Genomic DNA, 27,761 nt, shown 5'->3' on the forward strand with positions numbered 1-27,761 from the left:
CATGCACGGTGATGCGTTCACAAAATAAAACACGCAGAAAAGAAAGCAGACTATGGGCGCGGTGTAGAGATAGCTGACCTCGAATTTTGTGTATTTGTAATTTTGGGGGGTTCAACATGACAGAACGACATTACCAAACGACACAAACGACACCGCTAACCTCCTTGTCGTTTGCGTGTACGTTTGCTTTGTAACGCTAGTTTTATTTTGAAACCCGGAAACAGGAAGCGGCCATCTCGGACGTCCGCTAGCTTAGCTGTCGCTCCCTCCTCCTCTTTCTCTGAGCAGCTTGGAGAGCGAGCGATCCAGCGAGAGTGGCGGCGGCGGCGGATGAGTCTACGGCACGAAAAGCTTTCTCCTACCCTCCAAAGGCAGCAAAAAAAGAGTCGACGAAGACAGTAACCGAAGCCCGAGGTAGTTGGGAGATGACATCGGCGTACCATGGACTACGATAGACAAGCGGTTTAGCGCGGACGGTTGTTGGACATTTTAGCAAGCTGGGCTCGTTTTCGAACATCTGTCGAACAAAATGTGGCCATCCGCTCGCCTTCCTCCGAGGTCGACATAGACGATCGATCTAGACGTTTGCACGCTCCCCATTTCGTCTCAAAATCTTAATAATTCCTCCCCCTCGCCCCCCAGGGAGCAGTGAAGTCATCCGAGAGGGAAAAACGGGGCTTAATCATCTCCGTAGCGACAAGGAAAATCCGCTTTCTCACCCCACCCTCCCTCCTCCCTCCCTCGGACTCGACCCCACCCCCCTTCCCGCAAAACCCGCGTTTACATGCTGTGTTCCCCCTGAAGTGCTCTCTCCTCGACACCCCCTGCACCCCTTCCCCCGTCCCCACCTTCGAGCCACCCAGCTGGCCATTATCCGCCGTCGAGGATGCCGGATCAGATCTCAGTATCCGAGTTCCTCTCGGAGACGACCGAGGATTACAATTCGCCCACCACGTCCAGCTTCACCACCCGGCTGCAGAGCTGCAGGAACACCGTCAACGTTTTGGAGGAGGTGAGCACACCATCAGCAACATAGGATGCATGCATGCGTGCAAAAACGAAACAACAAAACAAACAAAAAAAAACCTTTTATACTTGGAGCTGAGGCCACCTGTAGGCTCTTTCAATGCATTTGCTTCATGCCATTGAAACAGAAACGGCCCCCTTTCTTTCTTGTGCTTGACAAAATGACTGCCCCGAGCTCTCTGGCTTTCTCTGTGAAGGTGAACTTGTGTGTCCTCCTGCTGCTTTTCTTGTTGTCACATCAGAGCGAGCACTCTAAAGCGAGCGCTTGGACAACTTGGATGGAGGATGTGTGTGATGTGTGTGTCGGTTACATAAGCGTGCAGCTTCAGTGCAGCTTCAGTGCACATCATTGCCAGGCCAGGCCTGAGTGCTCAGCCGAGTCAAATCCGTCGGTTCTCGCGGTCACAGGCCAAATAAAAATAGCAGTGGGGCATTCTCAAATTCTTCATGTGGGCAGTATTGATAATCCTGGTGGTATAGTTTTGATATTTTTGGTGGTTTGATATTTGTGTGCATGAGTAGAGGATTGATCACAGTGTTTGAACGTTAAGCGATGATAAGCTTTTTTTTTTGTGGGGTCTTTGTGGAATTTTCGGGAAAAAATATAGGATGAGCAATTTAAAGACCTCTAAAATCTGTCAAGAAAACACTTGATGACGGAAGTAAATGATCGATTCTACTGCTCTTACCTTTAATATTGTTGTGTTTGTAATACTAAGTTGAGTTTTTAGGGCAAGAGATGCTGTTTGAAACGTCTCGGTCAGAATCTCAGCCCATACGAGCTTTTTAGTGAATTTTTTGAACTGAAACTTGTCAGCTGATTGGAGAGGGGCTTCCCCGTGTGGAGAACGGAACCAAAAGTGTCCAGGAGAAATGTTGAGAAATAATCAAGTTTTGACTGAAAAAGCGAATAAATATACTCGAAACTCTGATGCTTGCTGGACGGGTCTTGGGAGGTTTTTGTGTGACTTTTACCAGCGTCTAGCAAGCTCGTGGCTTCTTCAAATTGTTGATGCTGAAAAAGCAAACCGCGCTCGCTCGACCGTAAACGACAACAGCAACACACCTTATTTGTGATGTTGTTGATGCTGTGTCATTTTCCATCACATCCTGCCGTCCCGTGTAATCAGGTCAGGCAGCCCCCCCCCATGTGTGGCTCCCACCTCACGACCCCCGTCATGGCGTCCCGATGAAATGGAGCATCAAACTTGGGACTCACCCACACAAACGCACGCACACACCTTGGCTCCGATGTTGTCTAAGCGTGACCTGATTTCCAAATGTAAACCACGCAGCTCGTTGCCGACCTGAGCGCCTCCAGCCTCTCAGGTGTTTGCCGCAGTCCATCTGTGGAATATTTTCATCTTCGGTCAGAATAAATGAAATTTCAGTCAGCTGGAAACGATGTCAAGTGAATTCATCAACCTGACGTTCTCCTAAAACATTTCAGGGCTGCATTTTAAAGAAAAAACAAAATGTAAAATGTGTGCCATGGTGCAATTTTTTTGCCCTTTTTAATTGCGGGATCGCATGATGAAAAAGACCAATCAACTGTTTGACATTCACACTCTTTTTTTGGGGGGGGGTCGTTGCTGTGTTGACATATTAAATGATGCAAGGTTACCGTGTGAATATTTCAGGAGCGAAACACGAGGCCGAAAGCTGACCACAGGCTGACTCATTCCTATTCATTATTGATCGGTCACCGCGGCCGGGCGACGCATCCGGAGGGTGCTAATATTATGCCAACGTTAGCTTCCTTCAAGCTACACATCTGCTCGTCGGTGCGTCACCAAATTACGAGCTAGCTTATTGGGCCAACATGTCGGTCTGTCACGCTCAAATATTTTCTCAATGGATTATTCGAACGATTATGAAATTGGAGGATTCTGACACTTTTATAAGGTCTTTAAACAATGACTTGGTTAGGAAAATATGATTCGCATTAAGATCGGGCTAACATGCTCACTTATTTTTCTTATTTTGCCCAAGAGTGAAATCCTAATATTAATATCGAGCAGAGCGGGGCACTTGACCCTTTTTTGCTAGTCAGTCCCCTGCCCTTCGGCCGTGATCTCGGTACGTTTCCAGCCTTGACCCTCCGGACTTATTCATTAAATTTGGCAGCCGGGAAATGTTTTCTTAGTTGTCATAGCGTCTTTGAAAATTTCTGCTAGAAATTCGTGCGCGCTTTCAAAATGGTTGCCTTCTGCAGACAGGGCTTGACGTTGAAACGCCAAGCTAGCGGTGGTAGCGTCGAGGACATTGAGGGACAAGATGAGGCAAGTGCAAATGTGTTCAGATTTGCTTTTTTTTCCCCTCCGAGTGCAGCGTCGGAACACTCCACAGGCAAGTCTTGACCCACTTTTGCGTTTTATCCTCGCGTACAAAGCAAAGCCTCGCAGCTGACAGGAAGGAGCCGACGCAAAATGGTGGCCAATGTGTTTTTCCCATTCAGTCCTTCCTTTCCCCCGATGCGCATTGATGTTAACGGCGCGACAAGGGAACCCCTCATTGTGACGTGCGCCGTACTGGGAATAATGTTGACTTTCACACTCTTCCCATTCAAGCCTGACTGGGCTTGGGCCTTTTAGTCTTTTTTTTACTTATTTTTTCAATGGGCGCTGCGACGCTGAATGGGAAGTTTTGTTCACATCCACTGTGTCTTCAATTTCTCCAGAAGGAATCACTGCCTGACAGTTAAACAAAAACAAGGCAAGAAAAAAAAACACATCCTAGTTTGTAACCGTTTGTTTGACCAAGCGAGGCTGACACTTGAAAAGCATGCACACAGTCGATTAACCAAGAAAAAAAAATATACAGACAAACAAGAAAATGTATGGAAGTCACATGACCGATCGTGTAATTTGTTCTCGAGTCGTAATTGTACTATTGCATCATTCGAAGGGGCGGGAAAGGCCTTCATCAAAGTAACTCTTGTGTGTTGTGGCCACATGTCGTCACGAACGCGACCAAAGCGATGTTGGCATCGTCTAGCGGAAAGCCTTCGGCACCGATGGTCATGTGTTGTCACGTGTGGCCGCGTCGCGTCCGTCCCAACAATGCATGCATAGTTCTCCGCTACACTACCCACTGGTACAAGCCAACCATGCCGATAAACGGCGTCAAGGTTCCCCGAAAATACCGTGTTTCGACTCGTGAGTCAAGAAAAATTTGGACTTGACGTCCTGCTTAAAAGTGGGTTAATCCAAGCGGCGGCGGAAGAGTACAGCCGGCCTTGTTGAGGCGCATCCCTCCGAGCCTCCGAGCATGCGAGCGTGCGTGTGTCCGTGAGAAAGCTCCCATGCAGACAGATGCCAACATTGACCCACTCCTCCTCGCTTCAATCTGGCCAGGAGCAGCGGGGCGGGGTGCCGACACGGGGCGGGGGCCGTCCACCGGCGCTTAACACCCACCCCCGGTGATATACGCCGTGCAGCCGGCCGACAGCTGTGCCACGCTGGACGATTATCAGATTTCGGCCTCGGATGGCAAACAGGCGAGGCTTTCTTATTTTAGGAATTCTTCATGGATTTATTATATTCACTTTATTGAGGATTCAGCAGTCATTGCAATTAAAAAAAAAAAAACGACAATGGAAAAATTTCCTTTGCAACTGAGTTGAACCTTCCCTTTGCACTTCCTTTTTCGATTGTGACATGCAAACGACTCGTGCAACTCGCATGTTGCTCAAGTTGCAGACGTGAAGATGTGGCTGCCATCTTGTCTTCGTCAGCCTCCTCCCTCACAATATGAGCGGCGGTAACGCTAACGCTAACACGGGCCTCAAGCGCAAGGCTGCAGGTCCAGCAGACGCTGCTCCGCTCTGGCGGCCGACTGTCCCGCTACAGCCTGGGGGGGTCAACGATATTCTTTGTCCGTCTTTGGCGAGCAGTCGTTGAAGGCGCTCGGCCTGCACCCACACCAGCCACCATTCGAATGGTGTCTAAATTGGAACGCAACTTCTACCCTCATGCTCAATACGTGCGTTGGCTCCCTTTATTATTTTTCAAATGCATTTTATGACATTATTATTGTTTTAATGAGTGGTTAAGGTTTGCCGGTTTGTTTTCTGATCAATCAGCATAGCTGCACCGGCTTTTTACACGTTGGTTATAACAGTACTCGTTATGCATCTGTCCAAAATGTCTTTAAAAAACAAAGACGTAACATGCAAAGAAAAACGAAGCGAGATGTGAGCGAGAACGCCGCCATGATGTTTTCAGCTTTTGGAGATGTGCTGCCAAGAGTTCATCATCAACGACAGGCAATTTGAATCCTGGAATGTCGCAAAGCCGTTGTCACCCTGTCAGTGTTTGTGCCGTCTGACCTCAGCGGCTTTTTGGAAGCGCTACATCCTCTTATTTTCCCCATTCCACACTCACTGTGTCAGCGAGCGAGAGAGAGAAAGGGATGTGCCTTCGCTTCCTGCCAATGAAAACGCTTCCCCACCCTTCCTGCTTGAGTCATGCTGTCACAGAAACTCCACCACCAACTGACGGATGAGCTGAATCTCTCCTCGAATTTAGTGTTAGTTCCAATTCTGTGATTTCCCCCAAATTATTTTAATCTTAGGTACAATTCCTCATTTGTGGGTTATTATTTAGACTTCTTGGCTTCCAGTATTTTTATTTTACTGGTCAAGTTCCGAGTTCCTGCTAAGGGTTCTTAGTTCCAGGCTAAATTCTTAATTCTGCTCTGAAGTTCCTAGTTCCTGCCGTTAAAATGTGTTCGAGTCTGCAACGGCCCCGAATTCTCACGAAATGGCCTCATGATGTCTCATCTTGTTTTTAGCAGAAGCAGATGTCGTTGGCACTCAAAAGTCTCCGAGTGTGATGTGTTTTTGTCCCGGCTTTCGGGGGAAGTCCTTTCTTCTTTGTGCCCTTTCCTGTTTTCCACTGCTGCGTGGCTATAATTAGAATATTAGCGCTTCTCACAACTGGTGTCCTCAAAGACTAAAACAGTCGAGGTCCTGACGCCAAAGAAAAAATAAATCGAACAGATCTGGGCCTTGTTGGCCACAAACCCTACGTCAATGATTTTAGCGCCTGAGCGCAAAGTGACCGCATCTCGTCTTTTTGGTAATGACCACATGCAGGAATTTGTTTCAAAAGCAGCAGGCTGATGTCGACAATTCGTTGTCATTTTGACGGAGGTTGGCCGACCGGCGCGAGACACGGCCGGGGCCGACCGCTTCCTGCTTCCTGTCCGAGGGCGCCTGTGTGCGAAACGCTCGGCCTGCTGAGGCGGGATAAGGCCCGTCCGGCGCAGGAAGCGCGAAGCGGAGATGACCTCGCCGTCGTTTATGCCAGGTCAGGGTTTCCTTCAGCCGCAATAGTCAACTTTTGCTGAGTTTAGTAAGCACTGGGACACGAGTGCGACAGAGTGAGTGAATAGAGTGAGTGAATAGAGAGAGAGAGAGAGAGAGAGTGAGTGAATAGAGAGAGAGAGAGAGTGAGTGAATAGAGAGAGAGAGAGAGAGTGAGTGAATAGAGAGAGAGTGAGTGGAGAGAGAGAGAGAGAGAGAGAGAGAGAGAGAGAGAGAGAGAGAGAGAGAGAGAGAGAGAGAGAGAGAGAGAGAGAGAGAGAGAGAGAGAGAGAGAGAGAGAGAGAGAGAGAGAGAGAAAAAAAAAAATACTGTGTGAGAGTATTGGACTGGTTGCCACGGTTACAAAGACAGTGTGCTGGCAAGAAGACATGGCTACTCCATTGATTTTTGAGCTTCCTCTCGCTTGAAAGGCTGCGTAGAAAGCATTTAATCGCAACAATACTTGTGCACGGATGTAGCCCAGAGAGGCATTTGAAATATTTGAAGCAGCTCTTGCTGTGTTGCAACCACAATAATAAACATGTGGGTCAATTCTTTGCATCGGGGAATCTTTACGGCGAATAATCTCCGTCTGGCTCACCCGCTCGGGCGAGTGGATTGTGCGTTAATGAAATTGTCGGCCGCCCCCGAGGCGATCAAACGCGTGACGTCGGCGGTGTGATGCCGCGTTTGCTCGTTGTAGAAGATAAATCCCTCTCAGGTCAGATGGCGCCGAGCCGCCAGAGTACTTTTTCACTGCAACAAAGCCGCCCTTGTGAAGCCGATGCTGAAGTGGCGACGCAAGTTTTATATTAAATAGACAAATTGGGAAGAAATGGATGTCTCGCGCCGCAACCTTTCACGCGACATCATTCCAGGGGGGTCCGCGGACCGCCTTCCGATCCCGCTGACGAGGGCTAAGCGGTGCGGCATTGTGGGTCGGCGGAAAGATCAAAGGGCCGACCCCTGCGGCGACGAACTACCGCTGAGATAATTGAGGACGAGCAATGTAAAAGGGTCCAAGGGCGGCTTAATTATGTTGTGAAGTTTAATTAGCCCGCTGTTGCACATGCGTGTGCGTGTGTGTGTATGCGCCTTGAATCTTAACCAACTAACCTTGGTGTCACGCCGCTTTGCCGTTGTTTGTCATTGTTGACGAGCAACCGTGACGCGTTTGCATCTTCCGCCTGAATTATGCGCGGGAAACAGATCCAAGCGCTTTTGAACGAAAGAAATGCGGTTGCCTCTGTTGTTGGAATTGGTCGATCGGCGAATGTGAATGGCGGGAATGCGCCGACCGTGACGGTTATGTGTCACACTTCAATAACAAGTTGTCTTTTTCCTCAGGCGCTGGACCAGGACCGAACCTCCCTGCAGAAGGTGAAGAAATCCGTCAAGGCCATCTACAATTCAGGACAAGGTGAGACCAAGTCCAACTAAATCGCCGCGGAACCATGAATTGTCTATCATTGCAGGCTCAGTGAAATTATTTATTTACGAATCAGATGCCTGCCGAGGAGCAGCGACTCGACTCGATGACTGAGCGTCTTTAAGGAAGCGCGCGGGCACCCCAATTTAGTTTCTTGACCATCCGGAGATGAGCTGATTTGTTTCTGCAATCAAAGAACCAAACTATTATGGTTGCCCCGTGTGTTAGCATGTTAGCTTTAGCCTTTCTGCTCACACTTTAGACCTGAAAATATCTTCTATCGACTTCAAATGGAGGGCCACCACAAAACGACTCCTCAAACGGAAACAAACATCCGCGTTTGTTTATGAACTGTCTGGAAAGGCCAAAGACCAAAACAGACAAAACTAAACATGTCTTGCTAGTCACGCTAATGCTAATCCTCACTTACAGATGCTCGGACGGGAAGGCTGACTGTTGTTTTTTGGGGGTTTTTCTCGCTCTGTTCGACAGATCATGTCCAAAATGAGGAAAACTATGCCCAAGCTTTGGACAAATTTGGCAGCAACTTCATCAGCCGGGACAACCCCGACCTGGGCACGGCCTTTGTCAAATTCTCCTCGCTGACCAAGGAGCTGTCGGCCCTGCTCAAGAACCTGGTGAGTCCAAAATCGCAAGTTTGCAGGTTCTGCGTTGACTTTGGCCCACTGGGGGTTAAAACGAGGGGAGAGATTATTTTAGTTGTCGCTTGCGTAATTGGTTTACGACGTGTGTGGATTAGGATTAAGTGAGGTTCTGCTTTGCTTTGTGGCGGGAAGGTCAGAACACTAACGAGAGTCAACTTTTCAGGCATGCGTGCCATGAGTAGAAGTAGAAGTTTTCTATTTCGCTTTAAATTTTAGCCATCTTCCAGGATACTTTAATAAATGATAGCGATGATTCGATCATTCGGCATGACATGAAGTCGTCATGTTTTTCCACACATAAAAAGTTCCAAGAGGTCATCCCAGGAAAGACGCAGCAAGTCTGCCATTTTTTTTGGAAATTTTTATGGGTCATATCAGAAATGTCGCAAATATTTTGGCCAATTACTACAACGTGAGGCGCGTCTACTAAACAAATTAGTCACACTCAAATGTGATCAATTTGCCAGCGGTGGTTGCCATTTTGTTTGTTTCAGTTCGCCGCGCGCAGAAGGTTCCCGCCCGGTACACGCCAGAGCCGCAAATGACTTATTGACGAACGAATGGTCCACAATTTCTAAACGAGCCGTATATTCCGCTGACATTTCCAGTGTTTATTCCCTTTTCGGTCTTCCAGGATAACCGGAAGGCAGCCAGTTAAAGATTTTCTTTTAAGGCACGCCTCTTAAGAAGCACATTAGTGGCCATTAAGTGTTGTTTACGCCCTTGATTGCTGCGCTGCGTTCTGAGTGTGCGGGCCGCTTAGTCGCGCTGTAAACGACCTTGCTGAGCTTAATGCTTAGAGAGCTGCTGAGCAATGCTCGTCTTTGCTTTTGCTGACTCACCGTCGCCCGGTGTCGGTTTATCGGTCCTCCTTTTCGATTGGGCTGCTCCAATCCGAAAGAGACGCGCTTTATGGACTGAAGTATGAAGTCGGGATGTGCGATACCCAACGTCTGTATTCATACTCCCGGAGCTTCATTCAATCGTCAATTGACGTTTACAGTAAAAGTGAACATATTTGTCTGAGAGAATGAATGTCATGGCAGCTTCTCTGTGTGGCGTTTGCGAATTGGAGGAGGCCGTACTTTGTTGCACTTGCAAGTAGCACTTGGGACTTTGTGGTATCCTCGCTCTACAACGTGTTAGTTTCTACAGACGAGGTGTGACTTGGTTACAGAGTTTAAATTCTTCATACTCGTGAAATTGCATTCTCGCAAATTTTCGTGACATCTTAACAACAATGCTAAATGGCGTCAGCGTCGAATCTGATGACAGCCTACTGCGATCTTGTAACAAGAAAGCATCGCGGGCCGTACACGCGCGGCATTTCCCGATCGGGCCCGTGTCACTTTGCCACGTCTGGCTTTGTTCGATTGTTGACGGTTTGTCCGCCTTGAACTCAACCGGCGTTCCTCGATCAGCGCCATTGTGACCGTCCTGTGTGTTTGCTCCACAGCTGCAGAGCCTGAGCCACAACGTGATCTTCACCCTGGACTCACTGCTCAAGGGAGACTTGAAGGGCGTCAAAGGGGTAAGGTGTCACTTTCTCTCACTCGCTCAGTTTTCCTTCGACCGCGACTCAGCACCGCTCGCACCTCAACGTGGGGGCACTGTGAACTTACCACAAGGGAAGGGGGGGGGGTCAAAGCGGCTTTTTAAATGACTGCTCTGTAAATCTGGCTCAAGTAAACGCCGCCTCTGCGTTGTGACGGAGGAACTGGGTCATGAACTCCGACGCCGCTGTTGATGATGATGGCGGCGGCGGCGGCGTGACGCGGCCACCCCGCGCCGGCCGGACAGCTGGTGGCGGTCCAAAAGTCTGCAAATGACCTCATTGCAGTGCGCTGACACTTGTTCTGTCCTCTGTTGCGTCCGTGCAGGACATCAAGAAGCCCTTTGACAAGGCCTGGAAGGACTACGAGGCCAAGTTGTAAGTCGGCTTCCATTCACACACCGCAACATTTACAACGAAAGCATTTGGAGAAAAAAAAACAAAAAACAAAACGAGGGGAAACGATTTTTTGAGGTCGCTTTTGCATGTCGCGCTCGTGCAGCCACGTGGGTCAAAGTCGGCCATGTTTTTGTGGTGCAGCACCAAAATCGAGAAGGAGAAGCGGGAGCACGCCAAGCAGCACGGGATGATCCGCACTGAGATCACCGGGGCCGAGATCGCTGAGGAGATGGAAAAGGAGCGTCGGCTCTTCCAGCTGCAGATGTGCGAGGTGGGTCGTTAAAAAAAAAGAAAAGAAGCTCAGGCCTTTTTTTTTTTTTCCTTTTCCCTTTTTTTTCTCTCTCGCAAAATATGCTGTGACATCGCTCCGTTTCCTGTCAACTCCTTGCTGACGGGGTGCTTTAAAAAAAGCAAACTTTTTCCATGTAATTATACTCGTAATTACACTCGTGTGTGTTTTTGCCTTTCGGTGACCTACATGTGAGTTCAGCTCATCAGATGAACGATTCCACGCACCGACAAGCTCGTTTAAAGCACAAAACCTTTCGTTTCTTTTCCCCCTGGCAAACGTGCAACAGTTGTCGCTGACTTTTTTTTTGGTTTGATGCCATGAGCTTTGTGACGTTGCGGTCGCTCTGGAAGCTCCTTGCGCTCTTGTTGCTCGCTGAACAGAAATCTGGCAAATTGAGTGTAAAACAAATGTGAGCTTGGCATGAGCCCAAGAGAATTTGGAACAAACTGTGGGAGCCCAAAAAAAAAAAAAAAAAGAAACGCAGCAGCAAAAAGCCTCTCTCACTGGTGGGCGGCGCCACCCACGCCTCACTTCAGATTTTTCGCCTGCAATTACATAACACACGAGCACGAGCGGTCGCTGCTGCCGGCCGGCGCTGCTGTTGGCCGTGTGAATTATTCACTGCAGAAAAGAAAACGCTGCACTGCCGCTTCTCCCTGCCCTGCCCACATGTTCCACGCACGTCTCTGCCTTGTTTCCTTCCTCACGGCGCCAACTGCCGGCGCTCCAAAAGTGCAAGATGGAGAAAATGAGCGAGTGGAAAAGTGCACCTGTGCGATGATTTTGATCAGGAGGACTTTGGATTTTGTCAGTCCTCCCAGGCGAGATGTGCTTTGCGATGCCCGTCGAGCTCAGATGGCCGCAATTCAGGCAAATACACGAATTAAACAGCTTGAATGCACCCAAAATGGCCGACTTCAGCCTCGAGTGTGAAAATGGGGCCTTGAGACATTTTCCTGCGTCTCGTTATAACCGACCTGGCCAACCAATATCATGTCCATCGGTGAAAATTTTCCCTGGCTTCTTTTTCATTTTGTTGATGTGGGCAAAATTGTGTTACTTGAAAAATGAGACTAGCGTGTGTGTTTTGCGTTGCAGTACCTGATCAAAGTGAACGAGATCAAGACCAAGAAAGGCGTGGACCTCCTGCAGAACCTCATCAAGTATTACCACGCGCAGTGCAAGTAAGCAAGCAAGCCCCGCCCCCTTGGCCTTCCGTCTCTTACATATTTCACCTCCTAACGTCTTATGATGTTGTAGCATCACGTTCTGAAACAATGTCAAATAATGTAGCGTACACGAAAGCTCAAATGTCAACTCAACGGCCGTGGGCCGTCTGTTTGCAGTTTCTTCCAGGACGGCTTGAAGACGGCCGACAAGCTGAAGCAGTACATCGAGAAGCTGGCGGCCGACCTCTACAACGTAACGCGTCTCTTTTTGCCTTTCTTCTCGCTCGCTACATTATTTTAGTTGTTCTTTAATTTAAAAGACTTCCACATCCTTCCTCCAGATCAAACAAACCCAGGATGAGGAAAAGAAGCAGCTGACCGCCCTGCGTGACCTCATCAAGTCGTCCCTGCAGCTGGACCAGAAAGAGGTAACGCGCACGCACGCACGCACGCGTTTGCAAACCGAAAGGAGCGCTTGCACTGCCAGTCACAATTGCAAGCAGCAGACAAAACTACCAGCGAGTCGTCTTTTCGTTTCCTCACAGTGATGTTATCCGATGCTCAAAAATGACTTATGATGAGTTGGGGTGTGCTGCAATGCAGATTCTCACCAGTTGTGAGGCAAAAATCGGGGCTTGAATTTCCCTTCTCGTGCATGTCGCACTACGGATCGTGAACGCACCCACTGCCTTCCTTGGCCATTAGCCGCCTCGCCACGAGAACCGCGTGACACCCAACACCTGAACGGGATCATTCACACCTTTCCCGTCTTGTCTCCTTCCCCTCCTCACTGCCTTCTTCTGCTTGTCTGGAATCAAGTCGAGAAGAGTAAGTGCTGCTGCTGCTTTCGCTGCCGCATGTGGAGCATGCTGCCATTTTGTCTGTGCCGGTCGCGTGACTTTCAGGAGTGCGTCGTAGCACAGGAAGCATGCTTGCGGAGAAAGAGCGGGAATGCTGAGAGTCGAGCATTGTCACGTGAAAAAAAAAAAAAAAAAGATGATTGTGTCATCGTCGCTCATCAGATTTTAATGATCTGCGTCGTTTGGGTCAAGTACAATTTATTCAACAAGTTCTTATCTTTCTATACCCTTTCTTTGATGTTGACGTACACGTTTTTTTTTTTCTCTCAGCATTCCTGCTGCACTTTCTGACGGCGAACGATGGGATGTTTTGCGGCATGTTTGTGTGTGGCGCATCGCTGCGGCTTGGTGCGCGTTTCATTTTGATGTTTTTGTGCCTTTTAGGACTCGCAGAGTAAGCAAGGCGGCTACAGCATGCACCAGCTGCAAGGCAACAAGGAGTTCGGCAGCGAGAAGAAAGGCTACCTGCTGAAGAAGAGCGACGGGTAAGGTCGCCGCACGGCCCACTCACCATTTACGCGCAATTGCAACACTTTTTTTTTTTTTTGTGAGTTAACACTTCATCGAAAGAGGCTTCGACTTCATTCTTGCTTTTGCAGCAAATTCGGATTTTTAAAAAAAATATTTTTTTAAAACAATTTTTTGGGTGTGTCTGCATGATGCCAAAACAGTGTCCCGCCACCTGGTGGCTAAAGTAGACACAGCACGTTAGGTTGACATGACGTTTGTTCATTTAGTTTTTTAGTGCATATTTTTATGAAGCGCAGTTTTACAACATGTTATTTTTCCTCATTAAAAAAGACAACATTTCTGCAATTGTCGGAAGAGGCTGGAGCGGATGAATGGGATTGTTTTGAGATGCGAGCGCGCTCACTGAACGAATTCAACTCGTATCTAAAGGCGCCGCGGTGTATCCTTGTTTTGCGACATTTTAATTTGGTGGTGCGCTGTCGGAATTTTCCACATGTGCTCAAACGTGTACTTTGGCCCAGGAAAGGCTGAGCTAAGTCAAAGCTGTCGCTGTCTCTTTTGCACCCCTCGCAGGCTGAGAAAGGTGTGGCAGCGCAGGCAGTGCTCGGTGAAGGGTGGCATCCTCACCATCTCTCATGCCACAGTGAGTGTGCGCGCACACACGCAGACGCACGCACGCACACACACACACACACACACACACCCACCCACACACACGCGCGCGCACACACAGGATCTCCCCGAACACAGCAACCCCCCTCCCCCCCTCACGTGCGAGCGTGCAATCTGGTGGAATTGACATAGATTGGTTGCCATGGCAACTCCGTCCCCCCTCCTCCCGCCGTCTGCTGTTCCAGGGTGACTCATCTGTGGATGTGCATGCGTGCTTGCGCGCTATGGCGGCCGCAGTCCGCACTCGTGCAGCGACGGCCGATTTGGGACAAGGCTTTTTTATTTATTCATTTATTTTATTTTATTTTGACGAAGGGACGTGCACAACGGGAAGGAAAATCCGGATGACAGCGACGAGTCGGACGAATATAAGGGCCGAAGTCGCGTTAAAGGCGATGACGTCATCGCTGCGTGCTAAAAGTAGCTCGCTAGACGATGTCGGCGAAGATGTGAACTGACATTTTTTTCTCCTCCGTCTCTTGCACGCTCCAGTTCACTTATTCAAGCGCTTCTTTGGGCTGAAACCGAAAAGTGGCTGAACTTTTCATGATGTCTTTGTTGTCACAGCTTAAAGTCGTCATCATAACACACGACGGTCAACATGAGAATTAGGACAAAATAAAAGGCAATAAAACTAAATTCCCTCTGAAGGGTCACAATAAATTTAAAAAATTTAAAAAAAAACAATAATGGACAAAAAGAGTAGATGGAAAATTACAGGGGAGGATGTTTGATAAAAAATATAAATATGAGAGAAATAAAAAAATATGTTAAGCCATTCCAGGAAGTCTTAATTATGTCTGTCGCTGGCTCTTGTCAAAATAAGCATTTCATGATCATATAATATTAGGAAGTAATAAAAATATCACGTCGAAACAAACTTGTGACCCAAAAAAAAAAAAAAACGAAACAGAATGGCATGAAATAATGATCAGATAATTAGCCGTTCTGGGATGTCTTAATTGAATGTCTTTGGTTGGCTTTCAGGAAACGATAAGGAAATAATCTAACATATTTGAAAAGAAAATTTTAATTAAATTAAAAAAAATTAACCTGGCAGTCAATCATTTTCAGTGGCGGAGGCAGCACTTCGTCCACCACTACACTGATCCTTTTCTTTTTTTTTTTTTTTTCTTTTTTGCAGTCCAACAGGCAGCCGGTGAAGCTGAACCTCCTCACCTGCCAGGTCAAACCCAGTGGCGAGGACAAGAAGTGTTTTGATCTCATTTCCCGTGAGCGTGTGCACACATGAAAGACGCCGTCACGCCTGCGCCCACTGACGTTTCATTTTGTCCCCTCCCCTCCCCTGCAGATAACCGCACGTATCATTTCCAAGCTGAGGATGAGCAAGAGTTTGTCATGTAAGTACTTGGAGTGTGTCGGAATTCTCAATATACGATTGCATCGGCCGCTTCGACCCCGCGACCCCCAAATGAACCCTCAAAATGCTTTTTGTAGACACACAATGAATCGATTATTTTCCATGAATCGATTGGCGGGCTATCGATCGTTTCGAGACTCGGCCCTCGGATCCGGAAGTGTCAGCGCAGTCGGAAACGAGAAGCTTTAGTGTTGACTGGATGCGAGCGTTGCCTTTGAAGGCCCTCCAATCGGCGTCTTCCCTTCCTGACGTCTTTGGCGCTAGCCGGCGGTCCTCTGGGATTGGCGCCGCTACCGCTAGCGTTCCCTCGCCGTCACGCACATTGTCAGAGGCGGCATCCTCTGCAGCGTGTTTGATGAAATATTCAGTGTTCCCCAGCAGCCGCCTGCTACCCCGCCCCAAACTAGAGCCCCCTCCCCTCCCCCTCAGCTCCCCCCATCCCTCAATTAGCGCTGCCTTGTCAAGAGAGGCATGTTTTTTTTTTCTTTTTTCTCCATCTCTCATGGTGTGTGCGAGCAGATCGCGCCATGTCGGGAACTGCAGGACGTCGTGTTCGAAAGGCAGGCGTGGTGTTTCCCATCTGTGCTGTCGAAAAGCAAATGTGTGCCAATGTGTCCTTTGTATGTCTTCATTTGGTTCACAAGAGAGCAATTATTCAGACCGCGTGCAGATTTGGGCTGAGTAATGACAATCGCAATAGGAAGTCTTAAAAAATTGGATTTTATGCTTTGTTAATGGTCTCAAATGTGGAAATAATTGAAGCGTCTTGGCGGTGACGTCACGCAATTATGACAAAACTCCGATCGGGAGTCTTTGCAGGAGCTGCTCATTTATGGACATTTTTTTTTCATTTCATTCGACTGCACTTGAAGTGAACTTTCATGAAAGAATCCGAATGGGGCTCGAGCAACTTCTCGGCTTATCTGATGTCTTTTTAATGCCAGCATTTTTTTTTTCCATTTGCTTGTTTTATTTATTCTTAATATTTAAAATGTCTATTTTTGGTCGCTTTTTTAAAAATGTATTTGTTTTCATTATTTATAATCTCCCCTCCCTGTTTGTCAGTTGAGTGCATCACACATATTTTTTCAGCACAGGACAGTGCAATTAAAAAAAAAAAAAAAAAGTCCTTCTTCCTAGCTAGTATGCTAGCTTTCCATTTGAACTTTGCAGCTATCGATAGTTCGGACCTATTGGGAGCTGCACACACCTCTCACCGCGCAGTCCAACAGCTAATCAGAGAAATGTAGCTTTGCTGAGAAAAAAAAGTTGCTCTTGATTTGGTGGTTGTCGATGATTTCCAAGTGACTAATTGAGCGCGTTGTCCCGCCGCGCAGCTGGATCTCGGTGCTGACCAACAGCAAGGAGGAGGCCCTGAACATGGCCTTCCGCGGCGAGCAGAGCAGCGCCGGCGAGGACGGCCTGGAGGACCTCACCAAAGCCATCATCGAGGACGTGCTGCGCATGCCGGGCAACGAGCTGTGCTGCGACTGTGGTGCGGCAGGTACGGCCCCCCCCCAAAAAAAAAATCGTTGCATCACGCTGTTACATAAGTCACGCATGCCCCCGAGAGAGGCTTGAAGGTGCATTGTTTTCTTTTTGGTTGTAATCTCTCACTGCCGGAATGAGAGGCGGCCAAATAATTTGGCCCCCTTATGACCGCCGTCTCACATCTGGACTTGGGCGCTGCCCTGCCTGCGTGTGTGACTCATCGCTTTCGGTTTCTTTTTAAGGGGGGGGTGACTCTGACGTTCGCAATGTCCGCCCTCACCCCCTTCCTTCCTCACTCTCTCTGTCTCGCTCGCTCACTCTGCGCTGAGCTGTCCTTTGCAAATGTCATCCAAACATCAGACGGCACTGCAACCAAACTGTCGTTTTTCTGCTTATTTATAAAATGCATATTTTAGATGGGCCACACAATGAAATAAAAAAAAAAGGAGTACTAAAAAAACATGCCACAAATATCCAATGATGACATAAGTGACATTTTGCGTGCGTGCTTGCTCGTAGATCCCAAATGGCTGTCCACCAACCTTGGCATCCTCACGTGCATCGAGTGCTCCGGGATTCACCGCGAGATGGGCGTGCACATCTCTCGCATCCAGTCCATGGAGCTGGACAAACTCGGCACCTCAGAACTCTTGGTAGGTCCATCCGACCCAGCGTGGAGACGACACGTTGCAGACGATTTTGCCGAACTTCTGATGTTGTGTGTTCGATCAAAACATGAAACTGTCCATGTGCATCGAAAAGACCAATCAATGCCTTACCTGCTGGCGAAATAAATCAATTAGAAAACAAAAGAAGAAGATATATAAAAAAATAAATGTAGAAATGTAATGTTTTTATTTTATTTTTTTTAACTTACCACTAAATTAAAAACTACATTTTAATTTTTTTTTTTTAATTCCTGGATTTTTTTTCAATTGATAAATAATAATAATTATTAAAAAAAGGAAATTATTTATTTGGGAAAAAAAAGAATATTCTTAACATGCAAATTTTGCTTTTCCCAAATTATTTTTCAATCAAATACAAATAATAATGAATGGTGGCTCCCCACCAAAAAAAAACTCCCAAAACAACGCAACAGGCTGTCTATGTGTTTGCATCATACCACTATAAAAGCAAATGTGTGTTTTCCTTCCGTAGCATCATTTGTGAGCGCCGAATTGTCAGTGTGACCTTGTTTGTCTTTTTCAGCTGGCCAAGAACGTCGGGAACAGTAGTTTCAACGAGATTATGGAGGGCAACCTGCCGCCTCCTTCGCCCAAGCCGGGCCCCTCCAGCGACATGTGAGTAGACGCGCCGCCAGCAAGACGGCGTCGTCGCCACAGCCGCCCCGCCCACATTCTTGTCGCCCCCCCGTCAGGACGGTGAGGAAGGAGTTCATCAACGCCAAGTACGTGGACCACAAGTACGCTCGCAAGACGTGCTTGTCTGCGGCGGCCAAGATGATGGAGCTGTACGAGGCGGTGCGCGCTCGCGACCTGCTGGCGCTGGTCCAGGTCTACGCCGAGGGCGTGGAGCTCATGGAACCTCTGCCCGAGGCCGGCCCGGTCAGTCAATCAATCGACGCATGCTACTGTGTGGAAAATAGTTGCGACATTTCTTCGGCCTTCATCCTTCCACACTTGGCATATTCTTTCACCCGACGCCGCCCAGCCCATTTGGGAAGCCATATTCTTGTTTAATGGACATGCAGAGCCAGCAACAGACACACTGACTGCCACTGTTTGTCGCCCCCTGCAGGAAGCTGGAGAGACGGCGCTGCACTACTCGGTCCGGACGGCCGATCAGACCTCGCTGCACCTGGTGGACTTCCTGGTGCAAAACAGGTCCGATCGCGTGGACACGGCACAGGGGACCGTGATTGGCGGTCTCTGCTAAGGAATTGCGTCTTTGCCTTGCAGCGGTAATCTGGACAAGCAGACGGAGTGGGGCAACACGGCCCTCCATTACTGCTGCATGTACGAGAAGCCCGAGTGCCTCAAGCTGCTCCTCCGAGGCAAACCGGCCACCGACATCAGTGAGTTTGCCCGCCCCCGCCACAGCTCATGCGTAGCCTCGCGTTGCTAACCGTCGGCCGTCATGTCCCCCTCAGCCAATCACAACGGGGAGACGGCGCTGGATGTTGCTAGGCGACTGAGGAACGCGCCATGCGAGGAGGCGGTGAGTGTTTGCGCATTCCCACCGGAGGCCTTACGGAACAAGATTTTGGAGGCTTCTGGTTGGCTGTAAAATTCTGTCCACATTTGTGAAGGCGCTGACCCAAATGACCTTCCATGGCGGATGTCTGACGGCCATTGATTGAGCGCTTTTGTTTGTCAGCTGGTGCAGGCGGCCGAGGGCAAATTTAACCCTCACATCCACGTGGAGTACGAGTGGAGCCTCCGACTGGAGGAGATGGACGAGAGCGACGACGACCTGGACGACAAGGTGCCCGGCGGCGCGCCCTCTGCTTACCGTCCGGCGCTCAACGTCTGTGACGTTGTCTCGCGTGTCGTCCCGCAGCCCAGTCCCATCAAGAAGGACCGGTCGCCGCGGCCGCAGAGCTTCTGCCACTCGTCCAGCCTGTCGCCGCACGACAAGCTCTCGCTGCCGGGCTTCATCAGCCAGCGCGACAAGCAGCAGCGGCTGTCCTACAGCGCCTTCACCAACCAGATGTACAGCGCCTCCACCGACCTCACGTCCTCGCCCGTCGCCGACGGCCCGCCGCTGCCGCCCAGGAACCAGGGCAAAGGTTGGCGTTGCCGCCGCTCATTTTCGCCACTCGGGCTTTCTCTCGTTTCTCACCGACACGCCAATACGAAGCAAAAGCTCCTCCGTTTAATTCGTACATGCGCTTGTGTCGTTTGAGAAGCAGAGAGCATCTTTAGGGGTGAAAAATAAGCAATTGTGAGGAATGAAAGTGCTATCAGATGGTGAAAAAGTAACCGATGGCTAATTGTTTACGGTTAGCTAAGCTAAGTTCGAGTTTGTTAGCAGACACAAATAAGCTTAACGCTGTCCACAGGTCAAAAAACGAGATTGAGTCGAACGACTCCACCGGTGTGCCAAGTGAATTTGGTTACATCCGGTTGGAAAAACAAGCAATTGTGAAGCTGTGGCGAGACGGAAGAACAATCGGAAGTGTTGCTGCTGTCCTTCTTGAGTGGCATGTTTCAAAACTGCTGTTATTCTGAATGTGGGAACCGAATTGCACTTGTCCACTTGCAAATACGAGTCCTCCGTACCACAGGGGGCGCCGTTCACGTTAAACAGCCAACCTTGTCATTGATTTCATTTGGAAAGTCTTATTTTGCCTCAAATCAAACGGTGAGCGTTGACTTGTTTCTCATTCCAATGAAAATGTGCGCTGGATGGCCGACGTTGCGGCCACGCACGGTCGTGTTGCGATTGTTCTTCGCCAAATAAATCCATTCCATTTTTTTTGAGTGCAGCTTCTGTTTAAGTTTTGCATTTTCAAGTATTTCACAAGCCAAATGGTTGCGACATCTAAAAGTCAAATTGATGCAAACAAGTGTCACCGTTTGTTTGGAGCGCCAAATAAGTGCCGCTCGTCTTTTCTCTCGCTTATGACTCCAAAAAGCAAACAGATGCAAAGTTGCTCTCCCACGCGCCTCCTCCTCATCTCGCTCTTTTTTTCTTTGTCTTCTTTTCCCCCTCCTTTTTGATTCTTTCAGCTCCACACTTGGCATTCCTCGGCTCTCATTCGCACTACGCCACACTGGCTGGCACTCGACCATACATCCGTGAATATCCTCATTTGACTTCCACTCCCTCCCTCCTCCTCTCACCCTCACCCCACCTCCCCCGCCCTCGCCCTCCCCGGCCGCCGTTTTGCCATGTTTGAGGCTCACGGAACAAAACTGCCGGCGGACATGATCCAATCGGAACGTTTTCCTTGAGCTGCAAACGCGAGCCACGGCCGGTCGCTCTCGCTGGCTGAGCTTTCTGGTAGCCGCCTTCTTCCCGCGCGAAAATCCAATGAGAGTGTTGCGAGTTTGCGCCGCCACGAAGTGGCGCCGGCAGCGGCGTCAAGCAGTTGAATGCTCCACCCAGCTCACGTTTACTTACAAACTCAAAAGAAAAAAAAATATTTTGTTCAGCGTCTTAGGTTGAGCACGGCCCACCAGCTTATTATGGGATGGATGAACGTCCTGCGCATGCTAACAGTTAGCATCAATTGTCACGCAGTGGCAACCCTTGAAGCCGCAGATTTTGCAAGGTGGACCCAATTGAATTATCGATGGATCACATGATCACGTTAAAACGTGAGGAGGATCACATTCATAACATGAAATTGATCTCATGTTGGCGTGAAAATGGCCAATAAATAATAAATCGCATTAGCGCCTGAAGCTTATCTGGTTCGAGAAATCGATCGCACGTTACCGCAAAATTGATCAAGCTTCCGTTAGCGACGTGGCGCTTGTGTTCTTTCCGCTTGAGCAAAAGCAAACTCTTGGCTATTTCTCTGCTCCTCCTCTTGCTCATCTCATCTCCTTGAACTTGTGAAGCGGTGGTGGGGGGGGGGCCGTGGAGGGCTACGACTTGTGCCGGTGCTGACGTGTTGTGTGTATCATCGCTCCTCCAGCTGCTCCGGCCGCCGCCGCCGCCGCCTCGCCTGCACTCACGGCGGGAGGCAGCGCCACCCTGTCCAAGAAGAGGCCGCCGCCCCCGCCGCCCGGCCACAAACGCACCCTGTCGGACCCGCCCGGCCCGCTCTGTCACAACAGAGGGGGCCCGTCCGGGGGGGAGACGCAAGCACACGGTACCCAATAGGACCACACCTTGATCTTGACCCAATCAGATTGCTCAAGCTTTTTTTTTTTTGTCGATGACTCCTTTGCAACACCACCTTGTGAGTCGCAGCTGCAAAGAATCATTATTTGACTTATTCCCGGCCCAAATTGATGAGGATTCACTTCCTGGTTTGGTCCGTCACATTTGTCGGAAAATTTAGAATTTCCATTCTGTGATAAAAGCAACGACGGGTAAACGCCGGCCGGGCCGTTTTGCCGGCAAGCGAGCAAACACGGCGCCGCACGCACTCAAAGTCCCAATGCCGACATGCTAAAGCTAACGACGCACCTGAATGTGAAGCGCGGGCGGCCGCCGTAGCTCAGCCAGATGACCGCTCCCCTTGCTCCTCCCCCTCCATCCCACGATTCTGTTTTGTCATCGTTGAGCGCTTTGATGTTCGTGTGTGCCGAAGCGCAAACGTGTGGCGGGCGTGCGTAACGTGTGTGTCGTGTGTTTGTGGCCGCGCTTGGCGACGCTCTAGGAAGCGACTCCACGCCGCCTCCCGTCAACAAGATGTCGCCCGTCTCCAGCAAGTTTGAAGGCATCCCTCAGCAGCAGAGGTAAGACACGCCCACTCAGGCTTGACGTCAAATTTGAGGTTTGAAATGATGCTTCGAGTTCAGGCGGTGAAATTCGCCAGCAGAGTTTCAAAACCGCGTTTGGTCAGGCAGCCTCGGTTTGGCGACAAAGGTTGTCAAGATTTCAAATTCCAGTCAGGGCTTCAAGATGAGTGTTTGCTGTACCTAATGAACTGTCCAATGAGTGTGACTGAAGCTTTGATTTTCCTAAAAACAACCACCACCACCAAATCCTTGCAGTACGACTTCAAGCAACACAAAGTCCACTCTTGGTCCGAGGGTTCTTCCCAAACTACCTCAGAAAGGTGCGCTTTCTCATCATCATCACCATCGTCCTTTTTTATGAGCAAGTGTACTATTGAGCGTGTGTGTGCGCGCAGTGGCGTTGCGTAAGATCGACACCATCCACCACCCCTCCGTGGACAAAGCCGGCCTCCCCCCCGAAGTGTTCCAGAAGTCCCCGCCAGGGACGGACGCGCCGCAGAAGGCGGCGGCCCCGGAGCGGCCGCAGCCCGCCGACCCGCCGCCCAAGCCGCAGCCGGCGGAGCTGCCGCCCAAGCCCGGGGAACTCCCGCCCAAGCCGCAGCTCTCCGACCTGCCGCCCAAGCCGCAGCTGGGCGACCTGCCGCCCAAACCGCAGCTCAAGGACCTGCCGCCCAAGCCCCACCTGGCCGACGCGCCGCCTCGACCGGGGGCGGCCGAGGCGGCCCAGCGCCCGCCGGGGGACGCGCCGGCCAGGCCCCAGACGCAGCCGCCCCCGCCGCCGCAACCGCAGCCGCCGGACTCGCCGTCGCCTGATCGGCCGGCTCCGCCGCCGCCGACGTCCTCGCAGCAGCAGCAGCAGCATGGCGCCGATGACGGCGACGGGACCCCGCCCGGCACTTCAGAGACGCCTGTGCCCCTCCCCAGGAAGATCAACGCGGTATGCACAGAAACTTTCGTGACATCATGATTCGCTTTTAGGGTTTTTTTTTTTTTTTTTGCAACCTCTGAGAAAGAAACTTGAAATGCCACGCTTCACTTTTTTGGCATTTTGTTTTGTAACAGCTGTTTTTATTCTTCCAAAACAACACTTTATGAATTCAATAGAAATCCAATTAAGTAAAATGCATCATTGACTCAATTTGGGGAAATGGGACGAGGCTGAAAAAGTGAAGTGCTGCAAATTCAAAATTTTTTCGGTGTGCCGTTCGTCATCGTCTCGTGCGACGTGTGCGTGTTTGCGCTTCAGGGGAAGAGCAAGGCACGGCGCGTGAAGACCATCTACGACTGCCAGGCCGACAACGACGACGAGCTGACGTTCGTGGAAGGCGAGGTCATCGTGGTGACGGGCGAGGAGGACCAGGAGTGGTGGGTAAGTCGAGCTCGGCCCGAGCGGCGCCGCTGCGGCTTTGCGCCTTCACATGCTTTCAAGTTAGCCCGTCAAGAAGGAATTCAAAATGTCACGATTTCAACTTGCGCAATTTTGAAATCGCTCGAGAAGAGTTAGCATGTGGCCGGCTGACGTGACTTTTTTGACCCTGCAGATCGGTCACATCGAGGGCGAGCCGGAGCGCAAGGGCGTCTTCCCCATGTCCTTCGTGCACATCCTCAGCGACTGACCGCGAGTCCCATGAAGCCGAGCCTTTGCACTACCACAAAAAAAAAAAACACACTCAAGCAAAAGTCAAAAAGACGGGAACGCCTCGTCCGTGCTGTACAAAGAATGTGCGTCGACCCCAATCCGCCCCGCTATTATCTTCAAGACCCCCCCGCCCCCCCCCCAAATATTATAAAGCAGCTCCCTCCAGCACTTAGCATTCTGTAAACGCTGTGTGTATATACGTTTGTAAATAGATCAAGCCGTGTGTCTGCTGTACATACATGTTTTACCGGATAAACATGCTATGGCACATTTGATGGGAATTTGCGTGGCCGGCCGGCCCACCAAGACCCTCCCGGCTTGCTTTGTGTGTGCGCGTGTTGTTCTGCGGTAGACCAAACAAACAAAGCCGATTGCTGCCGCACCACCAAAAACCAAACCAAAAAGGTTCAGTATCATGTTAGGTGATCAATTTCAGCTTGTTGTCACGTGATCCGTTTCCCGCTTGCATGTGACGCACCGTTACTCATTAAAAGATGATCCGTTTCAAGTTTACAAAAAATAAAAAGTGATAGGTTCCGCTTCAGGTCAGAAGGTGAAATTGATCCAGTTCGCTTTTTTTTTTTCTGGTGTGGCAGCAGTACGCTTGCTGACGCCGCTTGTTGGAATCGCCAAGCCCGTGTTGACGTGATCTCCCTCAGCCCCGTGCACGACTGGATCGCTCCAAGAACCACTAGAGAGAGAAAACGCACCCCCAAGCCACTATTATCATTCGTAGTATTATTAAAAGGCAGTATTTAATGAAATGGACCAAAAAAAAATAAACGTCAGCAATAAAGTGTGGACTCATCCCCCCTTGCCCCTCCCCCAAAGTTGTGGTGACGGTGTCATAAGCGAAAAGACGAGCGACGAGCTTTTTGTTGGCCGCTTGTACGAGAAAACGAGAAGCCGAGAGATGAGTTCGATGTTGTCGCCTGCTCCTCACTCACGTGCAGTTTGTCCTTCCCATTGTTCAGGAACAAAAAAAAAAAACGTTGCATCATTAAAGTGCTGTACTTCAAATCTCACAACCTTTACTCCATTTTGTTTTTTCCCCCCTCAGCTCTGCGCTCCAAAACATCCAAAAATAAAACAGACCACATACAAAGCAGGCCAACATTCAAGTCAGCCCTGTCAAGTGAAAAGAAATGTTGGTGTCTTGAGATGCAAGCTGAATTTGTTCTTCGACTTAGCTTGTATCAATGTCTTAGAAAAAGGGAGCAAAATTGCATTCAATCAATTTTCGGTTTCAAAATCTATATTGAAATGTTTTTATGAATGCAGAAACAAGGCCAACATTTTTGGTCTGACTATTGTGCTGCTGCTTCTGTTGTGCAGGTATTGGCCACCTGGGGGCAGCATGACGCCAAGTAATATGAACAAACGTTTTGGTCAATAAATGTTTTATTCCAAACTCGGAACCAAAGATTCTGCAGCTCATCCTGCAACACGTGAGTCAAGTGTTTTAACGTCAACAAATACAATTTTTAACTTAACGTAAAGTGTCTGGTCACGTTCCAACGTGCCAAAAAAATTCAAGTGCCAGCTCATTTGGCCACTTTAGCTTTGGCGCTTCTCTCCTTCTCCACCGATTTGATGACGCCGACCGCCACCGTTTGCTTCAAGTCTCGGGCGGCAAAGCGACCTGTGCAAAAAGGCACAGAGATCGGAGGAGTCACTGAAAAGTTCAAAAGTCGACAGCCTCGCGAACGGAATGGGCCAACCTTACCGAGTGGCGGGTATGTGAAGAAGCTCTCCACGCACATGGGCTTGACGGGGACCAGTTTGACGGTGGCTGCGTCACCCGACATCAGCAGCAGGGGGCGCTCCTCCAGTTTGGCGCCAGTGCGGCGGTCTAGCTTCTCCTTGAGTTCTGCGAAGCGGCACGTGACGTGTGCCGTGTGGCAGTCCAGCACCGGAGAGTAGCCCGCCTTGATCCGGCCCGGATGGTTGAGGATGATCACCTAGAAAAAAAAAAAAAGTGGACTTTGCTTTATAAATGCAAAGAAAATTGCTCCCGACACTTGCTGGTTATAAAAACGCAAAATCGGACTTGGTCAACTATTCCAAAAACAATTTTGCATGTTGTAATCTGCACCGCGTTAGTGTGAAACATTTTCATGAAAGCGCCGCTCGCGCTAGGGACTGCCGATGACGTTGCCAACCTGCGCCTCGAAGCTGCTGACGTCAGAGGGCGGATCGTGCTGGGCGTCGCCGGCAACGTCGCCGCGCCGCAGGTTCTTGACGGCCACATTCTTGATGTTGAAGCCCACGTTGTGGCCCGGAAGCGCCGCATCCAAGCCTTGGTGGTGCATCTCAATGGACTTGACCTCCGCGGTCACCTTGGCGGGTGAGAAGGTCAGCGTCATGCCGGGCTTCAGGACGCCCGTTTCGATCTTTCCCACAGGAACCGTCCCCACACCTGCCCACAAACGAGTGCCTCGTTGTCCATGACGTTCTTTGAGCAAGTGGGTAAATTTTAAAAGCCTCACTGACCTCCTATCTTGTAGACATCTTGTAAGGGTAATCGCAAAGGTTTATTGAGGGCACGGACGGGGACTTGAATGGAGTCAAGCACCTCCAGCAGCGTCGTGCCGCTCGCCTTGCCTTCTCGGCGACGTACTTTCCAACCTTGGAACCACGCCATCTAAGAAAGTAACAACAGGCCAAATACTTCAAGTTGACTTCCTTTAAAAAGTTGAACAATTATAGTGTCACAAAGCTGAGGTTTGTGATCCCGAAGCGCTGAATTTTGGTCACCTTGTGCGTGGCGCCAATCATGTTGTCCCCGGTCCAGCCGGAGATGGGCACGAAGGGCACGGCGTTGGGGTCGTAGCCGATCTTCTTGAGGAAACCTCCGACGGCGCGCGCCACCTCCTTGAAGCGCCGCTGGCAGTAGGGCGGCTCGGTGGCGTCCATCTTATTGATGCACACGATCATCTGCTTGACGCCCAGCGTGTAGGCCAGCAGGGCGTGTTCGCGCGTCTGCCCGCCTCGCGACACACCCGCCTCAAACTCGCCCTTGGCGGCCGACACCACCAGGAGCGCCACGTCCGCCTGCAACAAGTCAATTCACGGGATTTTCGACCAATCAGAGCACAATGATGTCATCCACTATACTTGTTACAGCCATTAGGGGGCAGACTTGCACGCACACGTTTCAGTGTTCCAGTCAACAAGCCCTTTATGACCACTCCGAGTTTAACATTAAAATTTGAACGTGTAAATGGGTGACGGTTCAAAGGACGGTGTGCGTCGCACCTGCGAGGTTCCCGTGATCATGTTCTTGATGAAGTCACGGTGTCCGGGTGCGTCAATGATGGTCATGCAGAAGTTGCTCGTGTTGAACTTGAGCAGCGAGATGTCGATGGTGAGGCCGCGCTCGCGCTCGGCCTTCAGCTTGTCCATCACCCAGGCGAACTTGAACGAGCTCTTGCCCACCTGCCCGGGGGAGAAAAAATAAATAAATTGACATCAGCGCCGAGTGCCATCACAATTTGAAGTGTGCTCACCTGTGCTGCGGCCTTCTCAAACTTGTCCAGCTTCCTCTGGTCCACGCCGCCGCACTTGTAGAGCAGGTGGCCCGTGGTGGTGGACTTGCCGCTGTCCACGTGACCGATGACCACCAGGTTGACGTGAGGCTTCTCCTTCACCATGCTTGCAAACAACGCTGAGATGATGCTTCGCTTCGGTTCTCCTTCACGCTCAAATTTGCTTTGAGGAATTTGGAAGCAGCCGCTTCTAAGGAAGGCTTTTATAAGCCGCTCGTTATTGGGCTCAGCTCAGGTGGGAAGCCTCGTTGCAACTGATTGGCCTCTGCTGTTCACTCACTCAGTGTTCCAGAAGCAAAACTCTTTTTCAAACTTAATACGAGTCTTCCACATGGGAAGGAAAAACTTTGGACTTCATTCTTGTTAAATTGTACTTCAAATTCGAGATGGGTTGATGAATACTTGTGAAGCTTTTGAAGCATTGATTTGGGAAGTGTCATGAAATGGACATCTTGTGGTAACAACTCATGGATTTTGT

General features: G+C 49.8%; 3 protein-coding genes across 6 annotated transcripts in view; 2 read left to right on the plus strand and 1 right to left on the minus strand.

Moving 5' to 3' along the window:
* LOC148318571 (cullin-1) overlaps window positions 1-27,761 on the plus strand; it is a 114,686-nt gene that overhangs the window by 53,634 nt on the left and 33,291 nt on the right. The gene's annotated exons all lie outside the window — the stretch shown is intronic.
* asap1b (ArfGAP with SH3 domain, ankyrin repeat and PH domain 1b) lies at window positions 273-24,763 on the plus strand. Of its 4 annotated transcripts, XM_088282695.1 has the most exons (29): window positions 273-1,012; window positions 7,682-7,754; window positions 8,256-8,401; window positions 9,885-9,959; window positions 10,309-10,358; window positions 10,521-10,650; window positions 11,770-11,855; window positions 12,018-12,093; window positions 12,182-12,268; window positions 13,085-13,185; window positions 13,745-13,814; window positions 14,988-15,075; window positions 15,156-15,204; window positions 16,562-16,728; window positions 17,235-17,368; window positions 17,928-18,019; window positions 18,097-18,283; window positions 18,477-18,562; window positions 18,638-18,753; window positions 18,829-18,896; window positions 19,056-19,163; window positions 19,239-19,467; window positions 20,411-20,479; window positions 21,325-21,501; window positions 22,015-22,093; window positions 22,352-22,416; window positions 22,492-23,033; window positions 23,343-23,465; window positions 23,638-24,763. In XM_088282695.1, exons 1-29 carry the CDS (start codon window positions 887-889, stop codon window positions 23,710-23,712), a joined length of 3,474 nt encoding a protein of 1,157 aa, XP_088138821.1. In that variant the 5' UTR covers window positions 273-886; the 3' UTR covers window positions 23,713-24,763. The 4 variants fall into 4 exon arrangements, with proteins under 4 accessions (XP_088138821.1, XP_088138823.1, XP_088138822.1 ...); XM_088282697.1 differs by lacking the exon at window positions 21,325-21,501; XM_088282696.1 differs by lacking the exon at window positions 20,411-20,479.
* eef1a1l3 (eukaryotic translation elongation factor 1 alpha 1, like 3) lies at window positions 25,119-27,479 on the minus strand. Its single transcript, XM_088282700.1, has 7 exons — window positions 27,245-27,479; window positions 26,994-27,173; window positions 26,493-26,789; window positions 26,229-26,379; window positions 25,898-26,154; window positions 25,462-25,696; window positions 25,119-25,377 (listed from the first exon to the last, which is right to left on the minus strand). Exons 1-7 carry the CDS (start codon window positions 27,386-27,388, stop codon window positions 25,280-25,282), a joined length of 1,362 nt encoding a protein of 453 aa, XP_088138826.1. The 5' UTR covers window positions 27,389-27,479; the 3' UTR covers window positions 25,119-25,279.

The sequence above is a fragment of the Idiotropiscis lumnitzeri genome, chromosome 19 (assembly GCF_059441095.1).
Source record: "Idiotropiscis lumnitzeri isolate Australia: NSW breed Sydney's pygmy pipehorse chromosome 19, RoL_Ilum_1.0, whole genome shotgun sequence".
Classification (NCBI taxonomy): domain Eukaryota; kingdom Metazoa; phylum Chordata; class Actinopteri; order Syngnathiformes; family Syngnathidae; genus Idiotropiscis; species Idiotropiscis lumnitzeri.